This window comes from Artemia franciscana, chromosome 13 (genome assembly GCF_032884065.1).
Source record: "Artemia franciscana chromosome 13, ASM3288406v1, whole genome shotgun sequence".
NCBI lineage: Eukaryota > Metazoa > Arthropoda > Branchiopoda > Anostraca > Artemiidae > Artemia > Artemia franciscana.
The window spans coordinates 11,538,240-11,565,394 of NC_088875.1; the positions used below are offsets into that span (position 1 = coordinate 11,538,240).

At 33.4% G+C, this 27,155-nt stretch overlaps 1 protein-coding gene across 1 annotated transcript; it reads right to left on the reverse strand.

Moving 5' to 3' along the window:
- Positions 1 to 6,534: 6,534 nt before the first annotated feature.
- LOC136034254 (uncharacterized) lies at positions 6,535 to 8,832 on the reverse strand. The gene has a single exon (XM_065715394.1). It carries the CDS (start codon positions 8,830 to 8,832, stop codon positions 6,535 to 6,537), a length of 2,298 nt encoding a protein of 765 aa, XP_065571466.1.
- Between the last annotated feature and the right edge of the window lie 18,323 nt (positions 8,833 to 27,155).

Here is a 27,155-nt window from a genome sequence, read left to right on the forward strand (position 1 = left end):
ATAACAAAAATGACGACAACTAACTTCATGACGTCAGTCAACACACAAACATGACGTCACCCGACAGACAGACCCACATATCCACAGACAACTTATTTTATATATATCTATATACATAAAAATAAGTTGTCTGTGGATCTGTGGATCAGGTGACGATCCACAAAAAAGGTAAAAAACTAAAAACTAAAAAAAAAACTGAAAAAACTAAAAAAAGGCAAAAACTACAAAAAAACTAAAAACTAATAAAAAAAATAAAAAAGCTAAAAAACTAAAAAAACTAAAAAAACTAAAAAACTAAAAAAACTAAAAACTAAAAAAAAAACTTAAAAAAAGGAAAAAACTGAAAAATAGAAGAGAAAAAGAAAACTAATAAAATTAAGAATAAAATAAAAAAAAATAAAAAAGATAAAAACTAAAAAAAAGTAAAAAGAAAAAACGAAAAAAACTAAAAAAGCTAAAAAAAGGTAAAAACCAATAAAAAACTAAAAAGAAAAAAAGGAAAAAAAAACTAAAAAAACTAAAAACTAAAAAAAAAACTTAAAATGGATCTGTGGATCTGTGGATCAGGTGACGATCCACAAAAAAGGTAAAAAACTAAAAACAAAAAAAAACTGAAAAAACTAAAAAAAGGCAAAAACTAAAAAAAAACTAAAAAGTAAAAAAAAACTTAAAAAAAGGAAAAAACTGAAAAATAGAAGAGAAAAAGAAAACTAATAAAATTAAGAATAAAAATAAAAAAAAATAAAAACTAAAAAAAAGTAAAAAGAAAAAACGAAAAAAACTAAAAAAGCTAAAAAAAAGGTAAAAACCAATAAAAAACTAAAAAGAAAAAAGGAAAAAAACTAAAAAAAGTTTTCATCTAAAAAACTAAAAAAAAACTAAAAAAGGTAAAAACTAAAAGAACTAAAAAAGAAAAAAAACTAAAAAAAGGAAAAAAACTGAAAAATAAAGGAGAAAAAGAAAACTAAAAAATATAAATAAAAATAAAAAAACTAAAAAGATAAAAACTTCAAAAAAAAACTAAAAAGAAAAAAGAAAAAAACTAAAAAACCTAAAAAAAGGTCAAAACCAATAAAAAAAAAACTAAAAGGGGAACACTGGGACACAAAAGACGACCGGAATACTGGGAATATAAATGACGACCGGGACACAGGGAATGTTCAATTAGCAATCACCATCAACAAATCTCAAGGGCAATCATTAGAATCATGAGGTATAGATCTGAATATGGATTGTTTTTCCCATGGACAATTATATGTTGCATGTTCAAGAGTCGGTAAACCTGACAATCTAAATAAATGACGACACTCAAAGAGAAAGCGACCGGGACAAAAGGAATGTTCGATTAGCAATCAACAAAGCACCGGGACACAGGGAGTATAAATGACGACGACCGGGGCACAGGGACATAACTACAAAGGGGACGCCGGGGTGCACAGGGGGATATATAAATGACGATGGCGACTCAGGAATGGTCGATTAGCAATCACCATCAACAATGCTCAAGGGCAATCATTAGAATCATGAGGTATAGATCTGAATACGGATTGTTTTCCCATGGACCATTATATGTTGCATGTTCAAGAGTCGGTAAACCTGACAATCTATTTATATGCACAGACAATGGGACAGCAAAGAATGTTGTATATTCGCAAGTTTTACGTAGTTAAAAACATATATATATATATATATATATATATATATATATATATATATATATATATATATATATATATATATATATATATATATATATATATATATATATATATATATATATATATATATATATATATATCTATATTCACAGGTGGGACATAGGGACACAACTACAATGGCGCGTAACTAATATGGCGCGTAACGACTTACGGGCTTGGGGGGGCTTGGGGGGGCGCGAAGCACCCCCACCAACTAGGTGTTGGGGTGGCGCGAAGCGCCACCCCAACAGCTAGTAGATATATATAAGATAGATTCCCTGTGTCCCGGTCGTCATTTGTATCCCGGTGTCCCAGTCTGTATATACATTCGTTTTTGAATTGGTATATGATGAAATAATTTTTTTGGTTTTTTTTTGGTTTTTACCTTTTTTAGTTTTTTTTTTCTTTTTAGTTTTTTTTCTTTTTACCTTTTTTTAGTTTTTTTTTCAATTTTAGTTTTTTTTGTAGTTTTTCGAACTTGGAACCTCTTGGACCCAGAACCTGGAACATAACGCTTTACCAACTCAGCTGCTTCGGCTTGAATACATTCACCTTTTTTATTTTTTTTATTTATTTAGTTTTCTTTTTCTCCTTTATTTTTCAGTTTTTTTCTTTTTTTAGTTGTTTTTTCTTTTTCAGTTTTTAGTTTTTTTATTAGTTAAAATATTTTATTATATAAAAGTTTTTTTATTAATTAGACCTGTCATATAGGTAAATTTCAGGGCCCTCTAGAGGGAGAAGGAGTGGAGGTTGGTACTTTAAAATACCTTCCCAGGGTATACTTTAGCTGGTAGACCCATCCCCAAAGTTTCATTTTCCTCACCTAATCCCTTTCCAAGATAGCAAGAAGTCACTAAACTAGAATCTTACCAACTATTTGGTGTCAAGGGAAAAGAAAACAGCATAATATTGTTAAATTTGTTAATCCAGCTTAATTGTGGAAAATCAGTGATTGTGGATTATATGACATTTAGAAAACAGATTAATAATGAAACAGTAAGTTTGAGACCAATGGTTTAAGGTTTTTTTTATACCCAAAAACTAGAAATATTTTGGTTATTTTCAAGAGCTTATAAGTGCTGAAATTCGAAGTTGCAATTGAAGCAATTATTATATTTGTAAAGGACATAAAGAAAGGCATCAAATGGTATGTTCACTTTTATTTGTAAGTCAAAAATATAATCAACAAAAATTTATCAATTATTAGTGTAGAGCTGCACAATTTTCTCCTGGGAATGTTGGCTAAGTAGAAGGTCACTTTTACCTGATGCTATCCGTACTGTTTTCACTTGGTTGGAAAAATCCAAAGAAAGTTACCATTGAAAAAGAAAGAGCCCAAAAGTGAGATTGAATTAGTCAAAGCTAGGAGGTTTATCCCTTCAGTCTGTTTAAAGAAATCAGATTCATAATTGAAGCTTTGTCCATTTCAATCTTAAGGGTGACCTACATTTGAAACACTTCATTAAATGGTTGTAATGGGATACTTCTATTTATTTATTTGTCTTGTTTGGTTACCATATGATCATTTTTTTAACCTTCAAATTGATTTAAATTTGTTACAAATTAATTAGTCATACCACAGTTCCATTTGCAAGTTTTAACCTACTTTGTAGCCCCTGGTCTCAAAATTGCATATAAATTCATTCAAGCTAGGAAACATAGAAATCCTGTCTGTTTAAAGAAAATGGATAGACATAAGTAGGTTTTATTGCACTTAAGTCCTAGGGTCATGACAGTTAAAACAATACAATGAAGATTAACCTTAAAATACTTGACATTACATAAGTATAACAGTCACAAAGAAAAATCATTCACAAAATTTTAATTTTGTGCTCAGTTGCCAACCTGAGCGATTGCACTAAATATTTAAACCTTGCAAAACATTCAACACCATTACATTCACCAGCCATCTCTCATGACCCACACTCTTGTCTATACATCAACAATTCATTGAAAGGGAAGGACCCCCTTACTGGCATTTCTTCCTTTGTAGTTATATCTAATGAGTTCTCTATGGCTAAGTTCTCTAAAGCTTCTATGGCTAAATCAGTAGGCCAGTAAAGGACCAAGTGGTCCTTTAGCCAGGAAGTACAATAGAAAGCTAGGGACCAGCCATTCAATGCTTTCGCATGCCCTTCCTGCTTACTGTCCCCAGATTTCTCTAGGTAACCTTTTGAAGTTGGGCCAATTCTGGCTGAGCTTACAGGTTCACATTACTGATCCCTGTTCCAAACCAAATAAACTGGTAATGCCAGGAATTAAACCTTTGCCCTTTGGACAAATGATTCTCAACCTAGAGCACAAGCCACTTAGGAAGAAACACAAATATGACCAGAGAAGAACAATTATTTGAAAAAAAGAAAATATTGAAAAAAAACTCAAGTCATGGTTGCTGCTATGTTAACTACTGTCCCATAAACAATATGCATTTTATTTGGAGAAATTAACTTTAAGACATGTATCAACAAAACTCCATCAGGGATTGTATTTACTTAAGATACAATCAGCAATATGAATGCTTAGTTTTGTTATATTCTAGTCTTGAAATAATAAAAAAAGAAAAATTATATGTTCTATTTGTTTTCCACCAGCTCATTTGAGCAAAATCATTTGTGACAGCAATATGCCCATGGTTGGCTTAGAATGTCTCTAACATGGTTTAAACAGAAGGAATTTTAAAAACAATTATACTGATTAGCAAGAAGAATATTAACATAAGTCTCTAAACTTGGCACTTTTTAAGACAATTTTTTAGCAAAGCAAATGCAAAAACTTTAATGGTGTCCTATGTCATCTCTAAAAAAAAACATTAAAATGTATCAAATGTATTTTGATATAAGATGCCTCAAAGACATTTAGTTAAATCTATGAAATGAAGGGAAGGAAGAACAACAATTCAATTTTTTTTCACAAAAGAAAAAGCTTGATTTAAAAAATAAATATATTTTTAATAGAAAGCAAGTGACATCAGTGAAATAAAACAAAGCAAAATTTCATGGAGAATAAATAATATTAGCAATATACTTAACCTATAAGGAGGTTGCATAAAAGATTATTCCTAAATTTAGAAAAATTCAGTGTTATGGCTTAAAGTTCAACTCAATTAACAGGAATTGCCTTTTCAGAACTAAGACCAGAGAAAAAGAAACTGATAACCAAAAATTAAGGTAAAATGTTGTTTTGTCAAAGTTTCAATAGATATAGACTTATCATGTAGGCAAATTTCAGAACCATCTAGAGGGAGAAGGAGTAGAGGTAGGGGTAAAATTATAGCAAATTGTATAACTGGCTTTTGTATAAAGTGAATATACCACATGATGCCTTTTTTTTATGCTCTTTACAAATATAATAATTGCTTCTACCTTAAATGGAGATTTAAGCACTTTTTTAGCTCTTAAAATGATGAATTTTCAAAAAATTATGTCAGCTCATATAACTGACTTACCAATAAAGCAAACATGTTACTGATGCTTTTTTTTATGTTCTTTATTAATATAATGGTTGCTTCTACTACCATTAAAATTTAAGCACTTTTTAAGCTTAAAAATGACAAATTTTCAATTAAAATATGAGTCATCTGTTGTTTCTGACAAAATAATACTATGTTTTCTCTGTGCCATTTTTGAGAAAATAGTACTAAATTTTCTCAGTGCTAAAATTTTTAATAATAAGGTTAGTTTAGGTTAAAAAGTGCTTAAATTTAAATTTAAGGTAAAAGCAATTGTTATATTCATAAAGAGCATAAAACCATCAAGTGGTATATTCACTTTATAAAAAAAAACAGTTATACAATTTGCTATAATTTTACCTAGGTAGGTCCTTAAAAATACCTTCCTAGGACATACTTTAGCCTTTAGACATGTTCCTGGAAGTTCAATTTTTCTAACCTAACCTTTTTCCAAGATAACCAAAGGAATAAAATTTTACCCCTGCTTTCCCTTAAAAACCAGTTGTAGCACAATGGATTGATGCTCTGCTTGTCAATACAGGGCCCAGGGTTCAATCCCTGCTGCAGCAGGGTTGGGCAGAAAGCTTGCTACTTGTTCCTGCAAAAACACCCAGCAACTGAAACGTTGATTTGACAGCCTATGCACCAGCAATGGCTCTGAATGATCTTTAATCCTTTTTTATGCCTTAAAAATCCTGTTTAAACAGCAATCTCAACAAATATAGACTGTATAGGCCTAATATGGGCATTGGCCAATCATTATACTTTTTCAACTAAAAATTATAGGGTGGTTTAGAAACTAAGCCTGTTTGATATGGTAATATTTGATTAGCTCACCAATGTGACAGATGTCTTCCTAAGAACCAACCTTTCTAACAACCAGAAAACTTTTTTTCTGATTTCTTATTAAGCTTGACTTTTGCAAGATGGGCCTAGAGCGCCAAACGCCCTTTAAATTCTAAAGAATATGCATAAGATTAATTACTGGTTACTAAGAGCTAAGATTATTTCCACTATTTACAATTTCCTTGTCTTTTCTTTAGGGTAAACTGATCTGAGAGATTTGAGTCTCCTCTTGACAGCAATGCCAGTTGAGACTCCTTTCAATATGACCAATTTCCTTTCTTTTGACACTTCACCATTAGCTACAGCTACTTTCAATACAGCAATTATTATTTCATCTCAGCTTCAAACTAAAAAGAACAAATAATCTTCCTCTATAGCAGGCTTTTTTTTTTTTTTTTTTTTTTTTTTTTTTTTTTTTTTTTTTTTTTTAAATCACTCATCAAGTGCCTAGATCAATATTAAAACACTCAGTCAAATGGAGTCCACATACAAATCAATCCCTATTACATCACTGTCAATATAGCATTTACAATAGTATCAGAATCAGATAAAATCCTTTTCTCTACCACTTTCACAAATAAACTTAATAAACAAGTCTATCATCCTATACTTCAAAGATTCGTCATCAATCACAATTCCTAATGCAAGCCCCACTGAAAGCTCTCCTAGATTTTCCTCTTTACACAACATTCTCATTTCTTTTCTTAAATTTTCATATTCTTTACAATCAACAACATAATGGAAAATACTCTCTATCTCGCTACAATAATCACACTGAGGACTATTAGCTTTGCCTATGATAAACAGCCTATGCTTAATGCCTACATGGGTTGACCGAAAACGGAACATTAAGCAACCATATTTTCTTTTCAATCTACTGTAATTTTTCAAATCAAAACCAGGTTTCTTTTTCTGGGTAAGAGCTATATTACTACTATCATCCCTCATTTCCTCAAAATGTTTTTGGTAAATACTTTTAACCATCTCTCTAACCTGTTTATATGGTTCTGTAGGAGGTGTATGAAGCAACTTTTGTGCTGCCTTTTTGGCATATTTATCAGCTCTTTCATTACCCACCACCCCCACATGGGCTGGACACCACAAAAATTGTATTGTTACTCCTTTCTCGCAAATCTTCAGAATAGAGCTATAACACTTATGGACCTCATCCTTTGGTTTATTTGGAAAATTCTTAAGGGACTGGAGGGCTGATTTTGAGTCGCTGCATATGAGGAACTTATTTTGGTTTTGATCACTTTCACTAATTTTTTCAATTACCCATTCTAGTGCACTTTCAATTGCTTTTATTTCTGCCTCAAAAACAGTTGATTCTTTGCTAAGTGGCTTTGTTATCTCTGTATTGAATTCGGGAACCACTATTGAGCAGCCCACTCCTAATCCATTTGTTTTTGAACCATCTGTATATATTTTCACATATTCTTCATACTTGCAATTCAATACTGAGAGGAATTTTTGTTTCATTAATAGGGGGTTGTTTCCTGTTTTTTCCATGTAGTCAATCTCGCACTCAATCTCAACCCAATCCCAAGGGGGAATTTTCGGTGGTTTTTCATAACGTAGCATTTGGGTAATAGGTACTTCTATACCTTCCTGAGTAAGTAGTTCTTCAAATTTTTCAAAAGGATTCAGACGCTTCCTTTTCCTAAGGTGATTTCTAGTGTGGGTCAGTCCAGGTTTAATTATCAGTTTCTTAACTGGGTGATTGAGATCTGTTTTCCATAGATGGTTCATGTACATTATAAGCATTTTTTCCCTATTTGTGTTGAGTGTCTCCACACCAGACTCACTCAGGAGAAAAGGAATTGGGGTACTCTTGTGAGCTCCAAATGCTAATCTTAGAGCAGTATTCTGTATTGAATCAAGTTTTCTGAGAGTGGATTCTGGGGCAATGCTGTATATCAAACTCCCATAGTCAATTTTAGGTCTAATGTATTTGATATAGAATTGTCTTGCTGTAACTATGTTGACACCATGCTTCCCACACGAAAGCATCTTCATCAAGTTCAGTCGCTTTGCACAGGAATCTTTTAGATATTTGATATGTTGGCTGAATTGAAGTTTATCATCAATGTATATTCCAAGGACTTTATGACAATTGGTTACTAGCAGTTCCTCTCCAAATAAAGTAAGTTGGGGAGGCCTAATATTCCTCTTGGATGTGAACAACATAACTTTAGCTTTGGAGGGTTCAAAATCAAGATCTATTCCTAGGGACCATAACTCTATTTGAGCCAATGTTTCTTGGACTGCTTTTTCTGCTTCTTCTACTGTGTTTTGGACTGTCCAAATATTATTATCATCTGCAAAGATTCCTCCTTTGCAGTTATTGTCTTCTAGGGGGATATCAAATTCTCCAACATTATAATAGTCTGGCCCAAGAACACTACCTTGTGGAACACCTCTTTCCACCCCTATTTCTTCTGATCTTTCTTGTCCTACGGTCACAACAATTTTCCTATCTGACAGGTAACTCAGTGTAAATTTCATCAGATTTCCATTAATTTTTGCTTTAGACAGACCTTCTAGTATCTGTCTGTGAACCAGATTATCAAAAGCTCCTTTAACATCCAAGAACACTGCAATCATCACTTTACCATTATTGAGTGCATGGATCATGTCTCTCTGCATTCTGATCAGGTTATCCACTGTATTTCTTTCCCTGCGAAAACCTGTCTGTATATCCTGCAGCAGGTTAGCTTCCTCTGTGGCAAATCTCAGCCTTTCCTTTACTAGTCTTTCATATATCTTACCTCCAACTGGAAGGAGAGTTACAAAACGATGGTTTTCTACTTTGTTTGGTTTATTTGGTTTTGGGATCATGATAGCCATGCCGTTCTTCCAAATTGTAGGGAAATTGCCCTCCTGCCACAACTTGTTGATAAGTTGTAGAAAACTGGGTGTATGTTGTCACAGCCGGGAGAAGTTTCTGGTAGTTTCTTTATGACAAATTCAAATTCTGCTTTTGAGAAGGGTTTATTGTAATTTGATTTTGATTGTTCTATCGAAAGTTTTCTTGCTTTAATGAAAGTTGTTGAGGATAGACTGGTTCCTTCAAATGGATCTTTCTTACCTATTGTCTGGCGGAGATGATTTGCTCCTGCTTCAGCTTTTGTTTTGCTATCAGCAATCACTTGTCCTTGGAAGGTTGTTGGCCCCTGTGGATGATTGTAAAATTCTCTCCTATTCATCTTTCTAATGAAGCTGTACACTTTTCCAAATGGATCTCTGAAGCTGAGATTCTCAACAAATTGCTTCCAAGATTCTTCTTTAGCTTCTTTTATTGTTTTTCTAAATTCTGCCTGAGCCAATATTTTATTTCTATAATTTTCGATTGTCAGAATCCTGTTGTATTTGTTAGAAGCTAGGTTGAGTTTCTTTTTGCTTAGGCTGCACACTTTATTCCACCATACTGGTTCATTTCTAGTCTTGTTGCCCAGTGTCTTGAAAGGGATAGTCTTCTTAGCCACTTCCAGCAGTAGATCCTGTAATCTCTCAATTTTCTTTTCTGTAGTTGTTACTGCAGCCAGTTCTTCTTCAAGACTTATATTTGTAAGTTCTTCCTGGAAGTAATTCCAGTTAACTTTCTTCAATTTAAAGGTAGGGTGTGTTGGTGGGGTTTGATTTCTAGGTACAGATTCTTTATATTCAATTATCATTGGCTCATGATCACTGGTTAAAGTTGGTTCAGAAGTTAAGCTAATATTTAGTTGATTGATTATTGCTACTGCTGAGAATGCCAGATCAATGGTAGACTATACTCCTGTAATTGGATTTCTTCTTGTTTGGAGTCCAAGTGGGGTCACTAGGCCAATATCATCATTTTTATCCAGAGCATTTAGGATACCTATACCACTACGATTATGAGATCCACATAAACACCAGGCATCTGAATGGGCATTAAAGTCACCAGTAATTATAAAAGGCTCTTTATCTTTAATCTCTTTTTTCACTTTATTAAATATGTCCTCTGTTTGTGGTTCATTTCCATCAGGGTTATATACATTAACAATAACTACTGTATCCTTCTTCCCCAGGAATACTCGGCAAGCTACCATCTCAATTTTAGAACTTGCGATTTCTTCAATATCTAGTTTTTGAAACATTAAAGGCTTTTTAATACAAATCAATATTCCTCCTCTTGACTGTCCTGCTCTATCTTTTCTTATTACTTCATAATTTCTAAGTCTACATGAATGCTGGGGCTGTAGCCATGTTTCTTGAAAGCACCCAACATCAATTTTTTCTTTTTCTAAATAGCAATCTAGTAAATCCTTTTTCCCTTTCAGAATAGATTGGATGTTAAAAGACAGCACTTTCATTCTGATTTATTTGCTAGATTCCAAACTTCTTCAACATTGATATCAACTTTGAACAGTGAGTGCATAAGATGACATAACTTCACAATCCTATCTTTCATTTCTAATTCCTTGATTTCTATCACTTCTGGCACTTTGGATACAAATAACACTAGCTGTTGAAGGGTCTTTTTAGGTTCGAGGAGGGCTTGCTCTTTCACAGTCTTCTTATTCAGTGCATCTGCATAACTTTGGTATGCCTTGGCTGCTCTGTTCATTGGTAAATTTTGGGCAACTGAAATTTTTATGATTTCACGGTTTTGTTGGCGGGCTGGGCAGCTACCAGATGTTGTTGAATGGTTTTTCCCACAGTTAGCACAGACATACTTTTTGTATTTTCCAGACTCTTTTGTTTCTAATTTTAAGGGACATTCTTTAGAAGCATGTTTATTTGCACATCTCAAGCACACCGCATGTGGTGATCTACATTTTTCTTCAGTATGGCCATACTTTTGACACTTAAAGCACTGTATTATTGGTCGGTTGTACCTCTCAATATTCCTTCTTCTTCCATAAAGCCAAATGCTCTGAGGTAGAGAGTTGCTCTCAAATGCAACACAAACACTCAGGCTATCCTCTAATTTTTTGGTCTCTCGATTGTATCTTTTCAACCTCTTTAGTTCCTTAATCTCAATATTAGTTTCTGCCCTGAGGTCTGTTATCAGTTCTTCCTTTGTGTAATCTAGTGCTATTTGCTTGATTACACCATAGCTGACCTGTCTTAGGGTAAACAATTTCACATGTTAATTTATTTTAAAAAATATACAAGTTTGACGTCACTTATCCTGAGCAATCTTTTTTATTGGGGGTTAGCAAGTGTGAGTCCACGGACAAGTAGTCTCCAGAGTTGCGTTCGAATCGATTCGAAAAAGTCAACTTAAAAGTTGACTTTTTTCTCTGCTGCCGTTTTATTTAGTAAAAAGTTGACCTAGAAAGTCAACACAGAATTGCGAATCGAACGCTTCAATGGCAAAAAATTTAGAAATATGAAATCGTTTACTCTAAAGAAAAGACAAGGAAATTGTTAATAGGCCTAGTGGAAATAATCTTAGCTTTTCAGTGACCTGTAAGTAATCTTATGCATATTCCTTAGGATTTAAAGGGTTTTTGGTGTTCTAGGCCTATCTTGCATAGGCTAAGCTTAATAAGGAATGAGAAGAAAATTTTTATGTTGTTAAAAACGTTGATTCTCAGGAAGGCAGCTGTCACATTGGTGAGTTATTCTAATATTACCAAATCTAACAGGCCTAGTTTCTAAACCAACCTATAATTTTTAGTTGAAAAAACTAAAAATTATAGGTTGGTTTGTAACTTTATATTAGCCTATAGGTTAGTTAAAAACTAAAAATTATTGGCTTCTTTTCCCAGTAAAATTGGTGCAAACAGTATTACTGGCTTTCAAATAAAGTGAATATACCACTCCATGCCCTTTTTTATCCTCTTTACAAATATAATAATTGCTTCTACCACAAATTCAGATTTAAGCACTTTTTGACCTCTTAAAAATGACCTATATGTGGGGTTATTACAAATCTGTAATAGCTTAGAAACAAATTTGGGCTATATATTTGTACATCAGGGGGTGGGGGTAAAGCATAGCATATATTAAATATGTAAACTAACCATTGGTGTATTTTTTTTATGTTTGTGCTGTTGCACTGGTGATTTCTCTTCTCATTAAAATTCAATGTGCACAAACACATAAAAAAAATACAGCAAAGGTTAGTTACTTATTTAATATATGCTATGCTTTACCCCCACCCCCCCCCCTGATGTGCAAATATATAGCCCAAATTTGTTTCTAATCTATTACAGATTTTTTATACCCCATATTTAGGTCATTTTTAAGAGGCCAAAAAATGTTTAAATCTGAATTTGCAGTAAAAGCAATTATTATATATGTAAACAGCATTAAAACAGGCATCAAGTGGTATATTCACTTTATATGAAAGCCAGTAATACTGTTTGCACCAATTTTACCCTTTTCCCTAGTTATATAGTCTGTATTCATTGAGATTGTTGTTTAACTGGATTTTTAACATAAAGTAGGGGCAAAATTTTACTTTGGCTACTTTTGACTATCTTTGAAAGAGGTTAGGTTAGGAAAATGAAACTTTCAGGGATGTGTCTGTAGGCTGAAGTATGTCCCAGGAAAGTATTTTGAAGTACCTGCCTCCATTTCTTTTCCCTCTAAATGGTCCTGAAATTTTGGGTTATCAGTTTCTTTTTCTGTGGCTTTAGTTGTGAAAAGACAATTCCTGTTGATTTGCCATACTGTTGTTGCCATAACACTGGGTTTTCTAAATTTAGAAATAATCTTTTATGCCACCTCACTATAGGTTAAATATTTGGCAGATATTATTTATTCTCCATGAATTTTTTTTTATTGGATTTCATATGATGTCAGTTGCTTTCTGTTAAACATACATTTATTTTTAAAAATCAAGCTTCTTTTGAGAAAAAATTTGAATTATTTTTCTCTGAAAAATATCACTGAAATATAAAGTGATATAAAATATGAGAAATATGTGAGTGATATAAATATCACTGAAATTTTCTCTGAAATATCACTGAAAGGGGATAGGTTAGGAAAATGAAACTTTAAGGAATGGGTCTACAGGCTAAAGTATGTCCTGGGAAGGTATTTCAAAGTACATATCTCTACTCATTCTTGCTCTAGAGGGCCCTGACCCTTGATGACCTTCAAAAATAGGCTATCTGTGTTATAAAAGTGAAACCTTACAAAATAAATCTTCTGCTGAAATGAAGTACAACAAAGTTGTTCTCAGCTTAACAACTTTGCTCAATCCCAATTTATAGGTTTTAAAGATATGAAAAAACATTTCCTAAATTTTGAAAAAAAAAAAATGTTGATATGGCTCAGAATTCTACTCAAATAAAAGGAATTGAATTTTCAGAACTAAAGGCAGAGAAAAAGCAAATGGTACCTGAAAATTAAGGTAAAATGTTGTTTTGTCAAAATTTCAATAGGTACAGACCTGTCATGGAGTCAAATTTTAGGGCTCTCTAGAGGGAGAAGAAGTGGAGGTGGGTACTTTAAAATACCTTCCCAGGATATACTTTAGCCTATAGACCCATCCCTGAAAGTTTCATTTTCCTAACCGAACTTCTTTCTGAGATAGCAGGAAGTAACTCAACTAGAATTTTACCTTTTATCTGTCTGGTAAAAAACATCCTTCAAATTTTAGATATGCTCTAATTATACAGGAGCAAAAAAAATGCTTTTTAAAATTGCCATTATGAGGTAAGATATTAGCTAAAATGCCTGTATAAAGCAAACTAGCCTACCTAGGGAGCCAAAACACTTGAATTTGCTTACTGCTTCTTCAACAGTGGCAAAAGGTCTGACAATGAGTAAAGTATGGAATTTAAGTCAGAAACGCCTTTTATGCTTTTTCTATTCTCACCAAAATAAAACACAAATCCCATGTTGACTTGCACAAAAACCTCAAGATAAGTTGTAGTAATTGGTCCTTTAGCCTGATGTAGCTGCTATTTGCTGCTATGAGTGCATAGTTTATAATGGGAGCTTAAAATTGTCTTGGCAAGCTGCATGGTTGAGTATACAACCCTCTAGGCTATACTTTCTTTCTTTATGTGCATATTATTGTTTAAAAATGATCAAGCTTCACATTAATCTCCTTTCATGACCTATAGTTGAAATTTGCTAGGGAAGTATTTATTCCACTAAAAACTCACCACCTATTTTTGAACTTCAATTATACAGCCCTGTTTTTTTTTACCCCCCTTAAGCCTGTATCCAGTTTCTGATAGCCATTTAAATTTCATTTTGTCTGTTGCTCATTTCTTGTCAATATTACTGAGGGGTCACAGATAAGCACTAGAGTCCTCATTGATAAATAATATGTGCTTGTATATATATAGCTTGTTGCTACTTATTTTTCTCTGGGAATACAATGTTTGATGTGGCATAAACCAAAGAAAGGACCTGTAGGCCTAGAGAAAAATATGTTAAGAAAACCGATTTTTATAATTGCACAATAATTATAGCTTACATAATTTTACATGCAGTCCTGCTCTACTTTACCCCCAACCCTCCTAATATAGAAATATATAGCTGAAGTTACATGTTACCTGTTGATTCTGCCAATCTATCCCTCAACCTTTAACTCCCTGTTAATTGAAGCAATTGCAACAAAGCAAGAATGGCAGGAAAGGTAACAGGTGACAGAATACATTGGAACTACATAATTTTGGCTATATATTTGCACATTAGGCAGGTTGGAGGTAAATTATAGTATAGAGATGCATGCTTTTCCCTTTGGTATGTAGGCTAAGTAGAAGATCACTTGTACCTGATGCTGTCCCTGTAGTTTTTAGTTGGATTGGAAACATCCAAAGAAAGTTTCCTTTGAAAAGGAAAGGTGAGATTGCCCAAAAGTGAGATTGAATTTGTCAAAGCTTGGAGGTTTGCCCCTTCAGTCTGTTTAAAGGAAAATGGATTCATAATTGAAGCTTTGTTCATTTCAATCTTAAGGGTGACCAATATTTGTGACAATTCATTAAATGGTTGTAAAGGAACACTTTTGTTTATTCATTAGTCTTCTTTGTTTTCTAACAGTTTTTTTTTTTAATCTTCAAATTGATATCCATTTCTTACAAATTTTTATTGATACCAGAGGTCCATTTGCAAGTTTTCACCTACTTTGTAATCCCTGGTCTCACAATTACATTTAAATTTACTGAAGCTAGGACACACAGAACTCCTATCTATTTAAAGAAAATCAATGGATATAAGTAGGTTTTATTGTATTTAAGCCCTAGGGCCATGGCAATTAAAAACAAAATAAAGGAGATTAACTTTATAATACTTGACATTAAATAAGCATAATAGTCACAAAGAAAAACAAATAACAAAATTATACTTCTGTGTTCAGTTGCCAACCTGAGCAACTGTCATAAATTTTTAAATCTTGCAGAACATTCACCCCCATTACATTCACAAGATATCTCTCATGACCCACAAATTTGTCCATACATCCACATTTCAGGGAAATGGAAGGACCATCACACTGGTATTTTTCATTTCTACTTATATTTAATGGGTTTGAAAGAAAGTTTCTATGGCTAAGTCAGTAGGCCAGTAAAGGACCTGGTGGTCCTTTAGCCAGGTAGTGCAATAGGAAGCTAAGGACCAGCCAGCCTATGCTCTTGCATGCCCTTCCTCCTTACTGTCCCTAGATTTCCATCTGTACTCATTTAAAGTTGGGCCAATTCTAGCTGAGGTTAGTCATATCACCAACCCCTATCCAAAACCAAATAAACTGGCAATGCCAGGAATTAAACCTATACACCTTGGACAAAGCGTTCCAACCCAAAGCGCCTACCACTTAGCAAGGAACACAAATTTGACCAGAGAACAATAATTATTTGAAAAAAAAATAAAAAATTGAAAAAAAATTGCTATAGTTGCCCCACTACTGTCCTATAAATGCTATAGGCCCATTTTATTTAGACAAATCAATTTAAGACAGGTATCAACAAAACTCCATCAGGGATTGTATTTGCTTAAAATACAATCAAGCTATGTGAATGCTCAGCTTTGTGATATTCTAGTCTTGAAATAATAAAAAAAAGAGAAAATTTATATTTTCTATTTATTTTTCACCAACTCATTTGAGCAAAATCATTTGTGACAGCCAAATGCCCATGGTTGGCTTAGAACCTCTCTAAATGCTCTGAAACAGTAGGAATTAAAAAAAATTATACTAATCAGCATTAAACTATCCCTTAAATTTGAACACATGTATTTAATTTGAAAATGATGCTACTGCTAGTCAGGTTACTGTGCCGTTCCCACTGGCTCTACTGCAGTTAAAAATGGGCAGTTACCATGCAGTAGCTGCAGTTACTGAAAAACCATCAGCTGGAACACACCCATAAGCAATTATATCTGTATATTATATCAATTATATATCTTATATTATTATATTATATATATATATACATAAGCAATTATATCAATTATATCTGTAAAGAACATACAAAAAGGCATCAAGTAGTATGTTCACTTTAGTTTTAAGTCAAAATATGAAAAAAACAAAAAATTTACTCCCGACCTGCCTAATTTGCTAATATATAGCCCAAATTATATATTTTAAATGTATTTTGCCACCTTTTAGCCTACTTATTTTTCCAGTTCTTGTTTTGCCACAGTTGCTTCAATTATCAGGTACTATGGTTGAGGTATAGATTGGCAGAATCAATAGGAAATATGCAATTTCAGCCTTAGATTTCCATATTAGGAGGGTTGGTGCTAAAGTAAAGCAGAGCTGCATACTTCTCTAGTGCTTAAGTATGACCCCTTAGCAATATTGACAAGAAATGAGTAACAGAAAAAATGCAATTTGGACTAAATGGCAATCAGGAACTGGATACAGGCTAAAGGGGGCCAAAAACAGGGCTGTATAATTGGAGTTCAAAGAACTCCAATTACACAGTGATTTTAAAAAATCAATGTATATAAGTGATTTTTTAGTGAACTAAATGCTTCCCTTGCTAATTTAGGACTTTAAATTGATTAGCCTACTGGAATTTACCTATCCTATGCAATTGAAATATTTTACCTTTTCAGAGCATTAAGACAATCCATCACAATAAAAAAAAATATCCAAGGCATCTTGAATGGAATGACTAAAAGAAGACAAATGAAAATCACAATTTGCAATCTAACAATTAAACTTCTGGCCACACAAATTGTATTAGGATACCCAGATCTGAAATAATTGCTCAAGCAGCTTTGCAGTAACTTTAACTAATATTGCAATAACTTTATAAGTTTTTTCTTAACCATTTTATTATCTACCTATCCCCCCACCCAGTAAAAGAAAAAACCCACCCACCCACACAAGAAAAAAGCCAGTTTTAACTAGGGTAATAACATAGTTTTTAAGTCTTTTTTAGTGCAACCTACCCAACAAGAAAAATCTGGCTCAATAACTCACCATACTGGTACACAAAAGTGGTGCCTTCATCCTGGATCCATCTGAACACATACTCCATGATTACCTATAATTGAAATTTTTGCCCTCTTTCCGAGTTAACTTGAGACGAACGTACAAAATGTAAAAGTTGTTAAAAGTCAACTTTTCATTAACTTTCAGTCAACTTTTACAAATCGAACGCTAAAAGTTAACTCGGAATCACAAATAAAACGTCAGAATGCTGGTTTCAGTCAACTTGGAATGTGATTCGAACGCAACTCAGGGTTCAAGGGTCCGGCTAGCCTCTGACGTCATGTGCATCTCATAAGTTGCGTTTGATTCACTTTTCAAGTTGACTGAAACCAGCATTCCGACGTTTTATTTGCGATTCTGAGTTAACTTCTAGCGTTCGATTTGTAAAAGTTGACTGAAAAGTTGACTTTTAACAACTTTTACATCTTGTACGTTCGTCTCAAGTTAACTCGGAAAGAAGGCAGAAGTTTCAATTACAGCTAATCATGGAGTATGTGCATTTGAAGGAGACTATTCACCAGAAAAGTTATTCTTGTTTGGTGGAAGAGTTGCCTTTAGATTCTATGATGAAAAACCTATACAATGCAAACACTGCTTGAAACTAGGGCACACACAAAAATTCTGTCCATTTGCCACTGCTGTTTTTTGTAAAAACTGTACATCAAGGGGTCACTCTGAAAGCAACTGCCATAACCCAACAAAATGTATTAACTGTGGAGGTTCACATCTTTCTGATGACAGAAATGTTTGTGCTAAATACAAACAAAGAAGTCAGATTGTAAAAATAGCACAGGAGAAAAGAATACCAGTACCCATAATTGCTAATGCTATGAGGAAAGAACCTAGTCAGCCTCATATAAACTTTGTCAATAGACCTTCCAGGAGACCAACTCCAGTCCAAGAGCTGAGAAGACAACCACAGCAGGCGTGAAAAAAATTCCTGCTACCAACTTCTATGAGACCTACTCCTTATCAACTAGTGAGCAACTCATAAGTATAGCTAGCCTTTCTTTCGCCAGACTTGACCACAAAGTAGGAATAATTCCTGCAGGTGTATCTCCCTCTCAACCCAAAAGACCTACATTCTTATCTATTAGGGGTAATGGACCTCAAAGAAGCATTATCGAGCCTCCAACATCCACAATCTTAGTTGGTAATCAACTAAGAAACTTGACAAAATTTATTATTACCCAGGAGCTTATTCGATCATCAAATTATGACACACAAATGAAAAGTGAACTATGTGAGAAAACACTAGAAAAGCACTTTCCAGAGTCATTGCTGAAAGAAGTTACAGATAAATTTAAGGAACTAATTGCTATTGTTGCAGCCAAAAATATTCAAGTTCCCCAATGATTAGAAAACAACCCCCCAAACTAATTAACAATGTTAGTGATATAGATAAACTGATAGTGTTACAGTGGAACGCTTTTTCACTTAATAATACAAAAATGATGGAATTTTGCTCGTATATTAATAAAGAAAAAGTGGATGTAATTTGTCTCCAAGAAACACATTTAAATAATCTGAAAAAGTGTCCATACCAGGGTACAAAATGCTATCGAAAAGATAGAGATTCTGGCAGAAAAGGAGGTGGAGTGCTCATTTTTATAGCTGATGAAATAGTTCACTATCCATTACCATTAAAGCAACATGACCATGGAATAGATGTGGTAGGAGTATCAATCACTTTAAGCTCAGGAGACACTTTAATAATCAAATCTATGTAAAACCCAAAGGGGGATACTGATATATATAATATTTTATCAACAGAAGTAGAGGGTCACAACTCCTTTATTTTTGGTGACCTAAATGCTCATAGCACTCATTGGGAAGATATTGAACAATCAAACCGAGCTGGGAAAAATGTTGAAAGATTACTATTAGAAAATAATCATATAGCAGTTCTAACACCATATAATTTGCCAACATATTATAATATAAACAATAAAAAATTTTCAACCATTGATATTCAACTAGATCCTGCTGCTGTTGTAGACCAGGCTTCAACAAGTAGAGTAATAGATCTACAAAGTGACCACTGCGCTATTAAGACTACAATCTCTAATATGTCTCACCAAACTAAACCTGGAAAAAGGAAGTTTATCAAGTAATTGGGCAATGTTCAAGCAAATCCTGCAAAAAGCCAATTATAATTTACTTGAAGATTTTTCCCAAATTGATGATAAAGTAAAAATACTTAACAAAATTATGATGGACGCTGCTCACAAAGCAATTCCCAAAACAAGCCCCAACATTTGGACTCCAACTGGCAATAAGAGAATTAAAAATTGGTGGAATGAACTATACTCTACTGCAGTGGAAGCTAAGAACGTAGCAAAAAAGGCATTTCAAAGACATCCATCAATGAGCACTGCAATTGAATATAAACGTAGCTCAGCAAAAGTAAAAAAAAACATGTTTACAGGCCAAAAGAGAGGCATGGGAAAAATTTATGACTAACATAGATCATCAAACTGCAGTATCTAAGATTCACCAATACGTAAGCAAGATGAACGGCAAGAGAATGACACTTGATGATCGCAAATATGAAATAAAACAGCAGGGTCAACTAATAACTTCTGATTTCCTAAAAACTGATATTTTTGCAAACACATTCATGAAAAAACCTCTAGACACTGTTTTGCCAAATCCACCTGTATGTGTCCTCCCTTCTGTAGCACAACATAATAAGTCGTTAATGTTACCCTTTTCTTTATCTGAGTTACAGACACCTATTGAAAGATGCAACTTAAATTCAGCCCCAGGATATGATGAGATACACATCAAATGGTTGATTGAAAAACCTGACATTTTTCGAGCTAAGCTCCTGGAAGTATGTAACAACGCATGGAGAGAAGGGAAATTTCCTACCCCCTGGAAAATTGCACTTATTTACCCAATCCTCAAACCTGAAAAACCACCAGAAGATCCTATATCTTACAGACCAATATCAGTTCTCCCCACAATGGGCAAAATATTTTTAGCGAATGATTTTATGGAGATTAGAATGGTTTGCAGAGGTAAATCAAATAATACCCCAATCTCAGACAGGTTTTAGAAAGAGTTATAGTGCAATGGACAACATAACTAGAATAGAAACAGATATGACAGATGCTTTACAGGCGGGCGAAGTTGGTATTGCTGTATTGTCTGATTGGACAGATGCATATGGGAATGTAAAACGTAAAAAGTTACAAGAAATTATGCATAATAAAAATTTTCCACCTCTGGCGATCTCAATTATAATGGATTTATTATGTGATCGTTCCTTTCAAGTACAGATTAATGAAATACTGTCTGTAAGAAAACAATTTGAAGATGGTCTCCCACAAGGAACTGTCATAAGCCCTCTTTTATTTACACTATATATTTCTGAACTAAAACTTAGAAGCCAGTCAAAACATGGAGAATTTGCTGACGATCTCCTTGTGTGGAACAGACATAAGAACATAACTTTACTCCAAAACATCATTCAGGAAGACATATATGATGTGTGCCTGTTTTCTAAAGCTTTTGGACTGCCCGTTTCTATACCAAAAACAAAAGCAATTGTGTTCCATAAACGACAAGTAACCCTTCCGAAACCCTTAAGGATAGAGGAGAGTGAGATAGTCTATGAGCCGTCAGTTCGGCTACTGGGCATGATTCTTGATTCTCGTTTAAAATGGCAACCATATTTAATGATGTTAAGAATGACAATTTTAAAACGGCTAACCATCCTCAAATGACTTGCAGGATCTAAATGGGGATCTTTACCAAAGTTGATTATTGACTTTTACAAAATGTATATTCGATCTAAATTGGAACATGGCATACAATTTTTTACAAATATTCCGGTTACTTTGTTCAATACCCTTGAAACACTCCAAAATTCAGCCATCAGAATTGCTTTGGGGCTCCACAAACATACTGCAGTGGTTAAGCTCAAAGAACTTTCTGGACTACCTGCTCTGAAAGACAGGGCTACTATGCAGAGAAACTGCTACTTCACGAAAATACAAACATATAGCAAAATCCATGCAGTTTTTCCCTCCACTTTCGGAAATCCTGCTAAGCCCCAACACCTAACATCTTCTTTTAGCCAGTATCTAAAAGATTACCCAAATTGGAAAAATGAACAGGCGGATAGTTACCCTTTTCCAAAATCTCCACCATGGGAAATGGTGGCTCCTGAATGTCATCTTCAATTAGTTTCTAAAGACAAGTCACATTATTCAGATCAGTATGTCTGTCAACTCTTTGCTAATAAGATATTCTCACACTTTCCTGAACATATTCTAGCTTTCACGGATGGTTCAGTAAAAGGATCAAGAGCAGGAGCAAGGGTGTGTATTCCTCATATTTTCTTGAATATATCAGCAACTCTTCCATCCCACACTTCAATTCTGTCAGCAGAGTTATTTGCTATACTGAAACTACGGCCAGACTAAACCTTTCGTCAAAGAATGTGTTAATCCTTACAGATTCAAATTTTGCAATTCAATTAATAAGAAAAATAAATTATGAAGCTGCTGATTCAGATTTATAATTAATAAGAGATGATCTACAAAGATTAAATAAATGTGGTATTTTTGTTTGCTTCCAGCATATTCCTAGTCATAAAGGACTGATTCATAACGTGACTGCTGATAGGCTAGCAAATGAAGCAGCAAATATTGACTCCCAACCAGAATCAAAATTGGGGAACCTACGAGATATTATGAAACGCCATGGACAAATAAAGTGTCTACCATTTCGAAATTCCCCATTTCATTCTATAGAAGACACAGTGTGGTACTATAGACTGAAATCAGGATATTTTCTTCTGAATTCTGTCCGATTTCAATGGAATTTGTATCATTCTTCACTATGCAGGTGGTGTTTAACAACAGAGGAAACTCCCCAACACATATTTTTTGATTGCCATATACTTGCACCCGAAACTAATAAGATTAAGATAATTTGTAAAAAACTAAAGATTGAAGAAATGTTTGACTCCATCATTAGTTTTCAACTACCTCCTAATACTGAAAGGCCGATCTATAGGGTGATGATCCAAATTATGAAAAAGACAATGGAAAACGAGCTAATTTATTAATGAAGATCTGCTGTGCAGAAGAGAGCGAGAGTGAGTAGGAAGAGCCGTATTGGTACCGGCCGGCATCTTGGCCTTAAACTGCTGGGGACAGGTAGCTCAAGTACTCGCACTTCCCACAAACCAAGCAGAAGAGAAGAGAGGATGAAAAAGAAGGATTGCTAGTGCCATCTTGAAGTCAAAGGGGTGAAAGGACTGTATGCAGTCTGTATACCCTCATACAAATTCTGGAATTGGAATGTCTTCAGATGGATCCAAGATGAAGACACCACTTTTGTGTACCAGTGTGGTGAGTTATTGAGTTTGATTTTATGTTGTTGGGCAGGTTGCACTAAAATAGACTTAAAAACTATGTTATTAGCCTAGTTAAAACTGGCTTTTTTCTTGTATAGGTGGGTGGGTTTTTTCTTTTACTGTTTGGGTGGGATAGGTAGATAATAAAATGGTTAAGAAAAATCTTATAAAGCTACTAAGCTACTTGAGCAATTATTTCAGAGCTGGTTATCCGAATACAATTTGTGTGGCCAGAAGTTTAATTGTTAGATTGCAGATTGTGATTTTCAGATGTCTTCTTTTAGTCATTCCATTCAAGATGCTTTGGATATTTTTTCTTATTGTGATAGATTGTCTTAATGCTCTGAAAAGGGAAAATATTTCAATTGCATAGGATAGGAAAATTTCAGTAGGCTAATCAATTTAAAGTCCTAAATTAGCAAGGGAAGTGTTTACTTCACTAAAAAATAACTTGTATACAGTGATTTTTTAAAATTCACTGTAAAATTGGAGTTCTTTGAACTCCAATTATACAGCCCTGTTTTCGGCCCCATTTAGCCTGTATCCAGTTCCTGATTGCCCATTTAGCCTAAATTTCATTTTTTCTGTTACTCATTTCTTGTCAATATTACTAAGGGTTCATAGTTAAGCTCTTGAGAAGTCATTGTTAAACAACATGTGCTTATGTGGTAAAAGCCAAGAGAAGGAACTGTAGGCCTATAGAAGAAAACCTGTTAAAAAAAGGTGACTCTTTATTATTTACATAATAATTATAGCTAACATGTTCTATATGCAACCCTGCTCTACTTTAGCCACAACCCTCCTAATATAGAAATCTAAAGCTGAAATTACATATTTCCTATTGATTCTGGAAATCTATCCCTCAACCCTAGTACCTGAGAATTGAAGCAACTGTGGCAAAAGAAAAACAACTAGGCTAAAAGGTGGCAGAATACATCTAAAATATATAATTTGGGCTATATATTTGCAAATTAGGCAGGTTGGGAGTAATTTTGTTTTGTTTACATTTTGACTTACAAATAAAGTGAATTTATCACTTGATGCCTTTTTGTATGTTCTTTACAAGTATAATAATTGCTTATATTGCTAGTTCAAACTTAAGCACTTTTTGACCTAAGCTAATAGATTTTCAAGAGCTCAAAAAGCACTTAAATTTGAACTTGCAATTGAAGCACTTGTTATGTTTGAAGAGAACACAAAACAAGGCATCAAGGGGTATGTTCACTTTATAAGTCAAATATATGAACAACAAAAAAAATTACCAATTATTAGCATAGAGTTGCATAATTTTCTCCTGGGTATGTAGGCTAAATGGGAGGTCACTTACACCTGATCCTGTCCCTACTGTTTTTACTTGGTTGGAAGAAAAATCCAAAGAAAGTTCCTATTGAAAAAGAAAGAGCCCAAAAGTGAGATTGAATTTGTCATAGCTTGGAGGTTTGCCCCTTCAGCCTGTTTAAAGAAAACAGATTCATAACTGAAGCTTTGTTAATTTCAATCTTAAGGGTGACCTACATTTGTGACACTTCATTAAATGGTTGTAAAGGGATACTTTTATTTATTTGTCTTGTTTGTTTTCTACATGATTGTTTTTTTTTAATCTTTAAATTGATATACATTTCTTACAAATTAATTAGTCACACCACAATTCCATTTGCAAGTTTTGACCTACTTTGTAACCCCTGGTCTCAAAATTGCATATAAATTTATTGAAGCTAGGAAACATAGAACTCCTGTCTATTATTCCTAAGGCAATGACTCCTGTCTGCTAACACTAAATTCCTAAGGCAATGGCAATTAAAACAAAACAGTGAAGATTAACTTTAAAATACTTGATAATACATAAATATAACAGTCACAAAGAAAACCATTTGCAAAATTTTACTTTTGTGCTCAGTTGCCAACCTGAGCAATTGTCTCAAATTTTTAAACCTTGCAAAATATTCACAAGCCATTTCTTATGACCTACACTCTTGTCTGTACATCAACAATTCATTGAAAAGGAGGGCCTACCTTACTGGCGTTCTTTCCTTTGTACTTATATTTAATGGGATTAAAAGAAAGAATCTATAGCTAAGTCAAAAGCCCAGTAAAGAACCAGGTGGTCCTTTAGCCAGGAAGCTAGGGACCAGTCATCTTATACTTTTCCAAGCCCTTCCTGCTTGCTGACCCTAGATTTCTCTAGGTAACCTTTCAAGGTCGGGCCAGTCCTGACTCAACCTATAGTCACATCACTGACCTTTGTCCCAAACCAAATAAAAACTGGTAATGCCAGGATTTAAACCTGTACCCTTTGGACAAAGTATTCTCAACCTAGAGTGCCAGCCACTTAAGCAGGAACACAAATGTAACCAGAAAAGGAAATTATTTGAAAAAAGAAAATATTGGAAAAAAACAATTCAAGTCATAATTCCTACCATTTTTCACTGCTGTCCCATTAACAATATCTATTTTATTTAGACAAATTAATTTTGAGACATGTATCAACAAAACTCCCATCAGGGATTGTATTTACTTAAAATACAAATAGCAATATGAATGCTCAGTTTTGTGATATTCTAGTCTTGAAATAATAAAAAAAGAAAAATTATATGTTCTATTTATTGTCCATCAGCTCACTTGAGCAAAATCATTTGTGACAAAATATACCCATGGTTGGCTTAGAATCCCTTTAAAATGCTTTAAACAGAAGGAATTCTAAAAACAATTATACTGATCAGCAAGAAGAATATTAAAATAACTCTCTAAACTTGGCACTTTTTAAGACAATTTTTTAGCTGTGCAAATGCAAAACTTTAAAAGTGTCCTAATGTATTCTAAAAATAAAATAATATTAAAATGTGTCAGTTGTATTTTGATAGAAACTGCCTCAAAAACTTTTAGTTAAAATATATGAAATGAAGGGCCAGGCATTCCTTTACATTTTATGCAACATGTAAAAAGAAAACAATTCAATTTTTTTTCACAAAAGAAGATTGATTTAAAAAAATGTATTTTTAACAGAAAGCAACTGACATGAATGAAATAAAATAAATCAGATATTCATGGAGAATAAATAATATCAGCCATATATTTAACCTACAATCAGGTGGCATAAAATATTATTTCTAAATTTAGAAAAACCCAGTGTTATTGCTTAAAGTTCTGTTAAATCAATAGGAATTGTCTTTTCAGAAAAAGGCCAGAGAGAAAGAAACTGATAACCAAAAATTTCAGGACCCTCTAGAGGTGAAAGAAGTGGAGGTAGGTACTTTAAATACTTTCCTGGGACATACTTTGGTTAATTTATAGCAAACAGTATTACTGGCTTTTGTATAAAGTGAATGTACCACTTGATGTGTTTTTTTATGCTCTTTACAAATATAATAATTGCTTCTATTGGAAATTCGGATTTAAGCACTTTATACCTCTTAAAAATGACCTAAATATGAGGTATAAAAAAGGCTTAAAATATTGGTCTAAGACTTTAAAACACTGGACTCAAACTTACCATTTCATTATGAATCCATGTTTTTAATGTTACATTATCCACAAGCAGTGATTTTCCACAATTAAATCAGATAAATAAATTTAATCAATGTTGTGGTGCTTTCTTCTTCCTTGACAGCAACTTTTAAATAAAAGCATGCGTTTTTGGTCAAAATATGATGGCTGGCTATTACAAATACCAGTTATACTGTTTGCTGTAAATTTAACTATATTAAATGCAGTAATGGTTAGTTTACATATTTATTATATGCTATTCTTTACCCCCACCCCCCTGATGTGCAAATACATAGCCCAAATTTGTTTCTAAACTATTACAGATTTGTGATTTCAAATATCTTATTATTTTGTAAAAAAGACCAAAAACGCATGCTTTAATTGAAATTTCAGCAACAAGAAAGAAAAAAACGCCATAACATTCAGTGCTTGTGGATAATATATCATTAAAAAAATGGATTTATAATGAAACAGAAAGTTCGAGTCCAATGTTATAAAGTTTTAGAACAATGTTTTAGCCTTTTTATACTCCATATTTAGGTCATTTTTAAGAGGTCAAAAAGTGCTTAAAATATGAATTTCCAGTAGAAGCAATTATTATATTTGTAAAGAGCATAAAAAAACGGATCAAGTGGTATATTCACTTTATACAAAAGCCAGTAATATTGTTGCTATAAATTTACCCATACTCTAGCCTCTAGACACATCCCTGTAAGTTTCATTTTCCTAACCTATCCTCTTTCAAAGATAGCCAAAAGTAGCTAAAATAAATTTTACCCCCTACTTTATGTTAAAAATCCAGTTTAGACAGCAATCTCAATGAATATATATTATATAATATAGGCATTGACCTAACCATTCTAATTTTTTCAACTAAAAATTATAGGTTGGTTTAGAAACTAGGCCTGTTTGATTTGGTAATATTTGAATAACTAA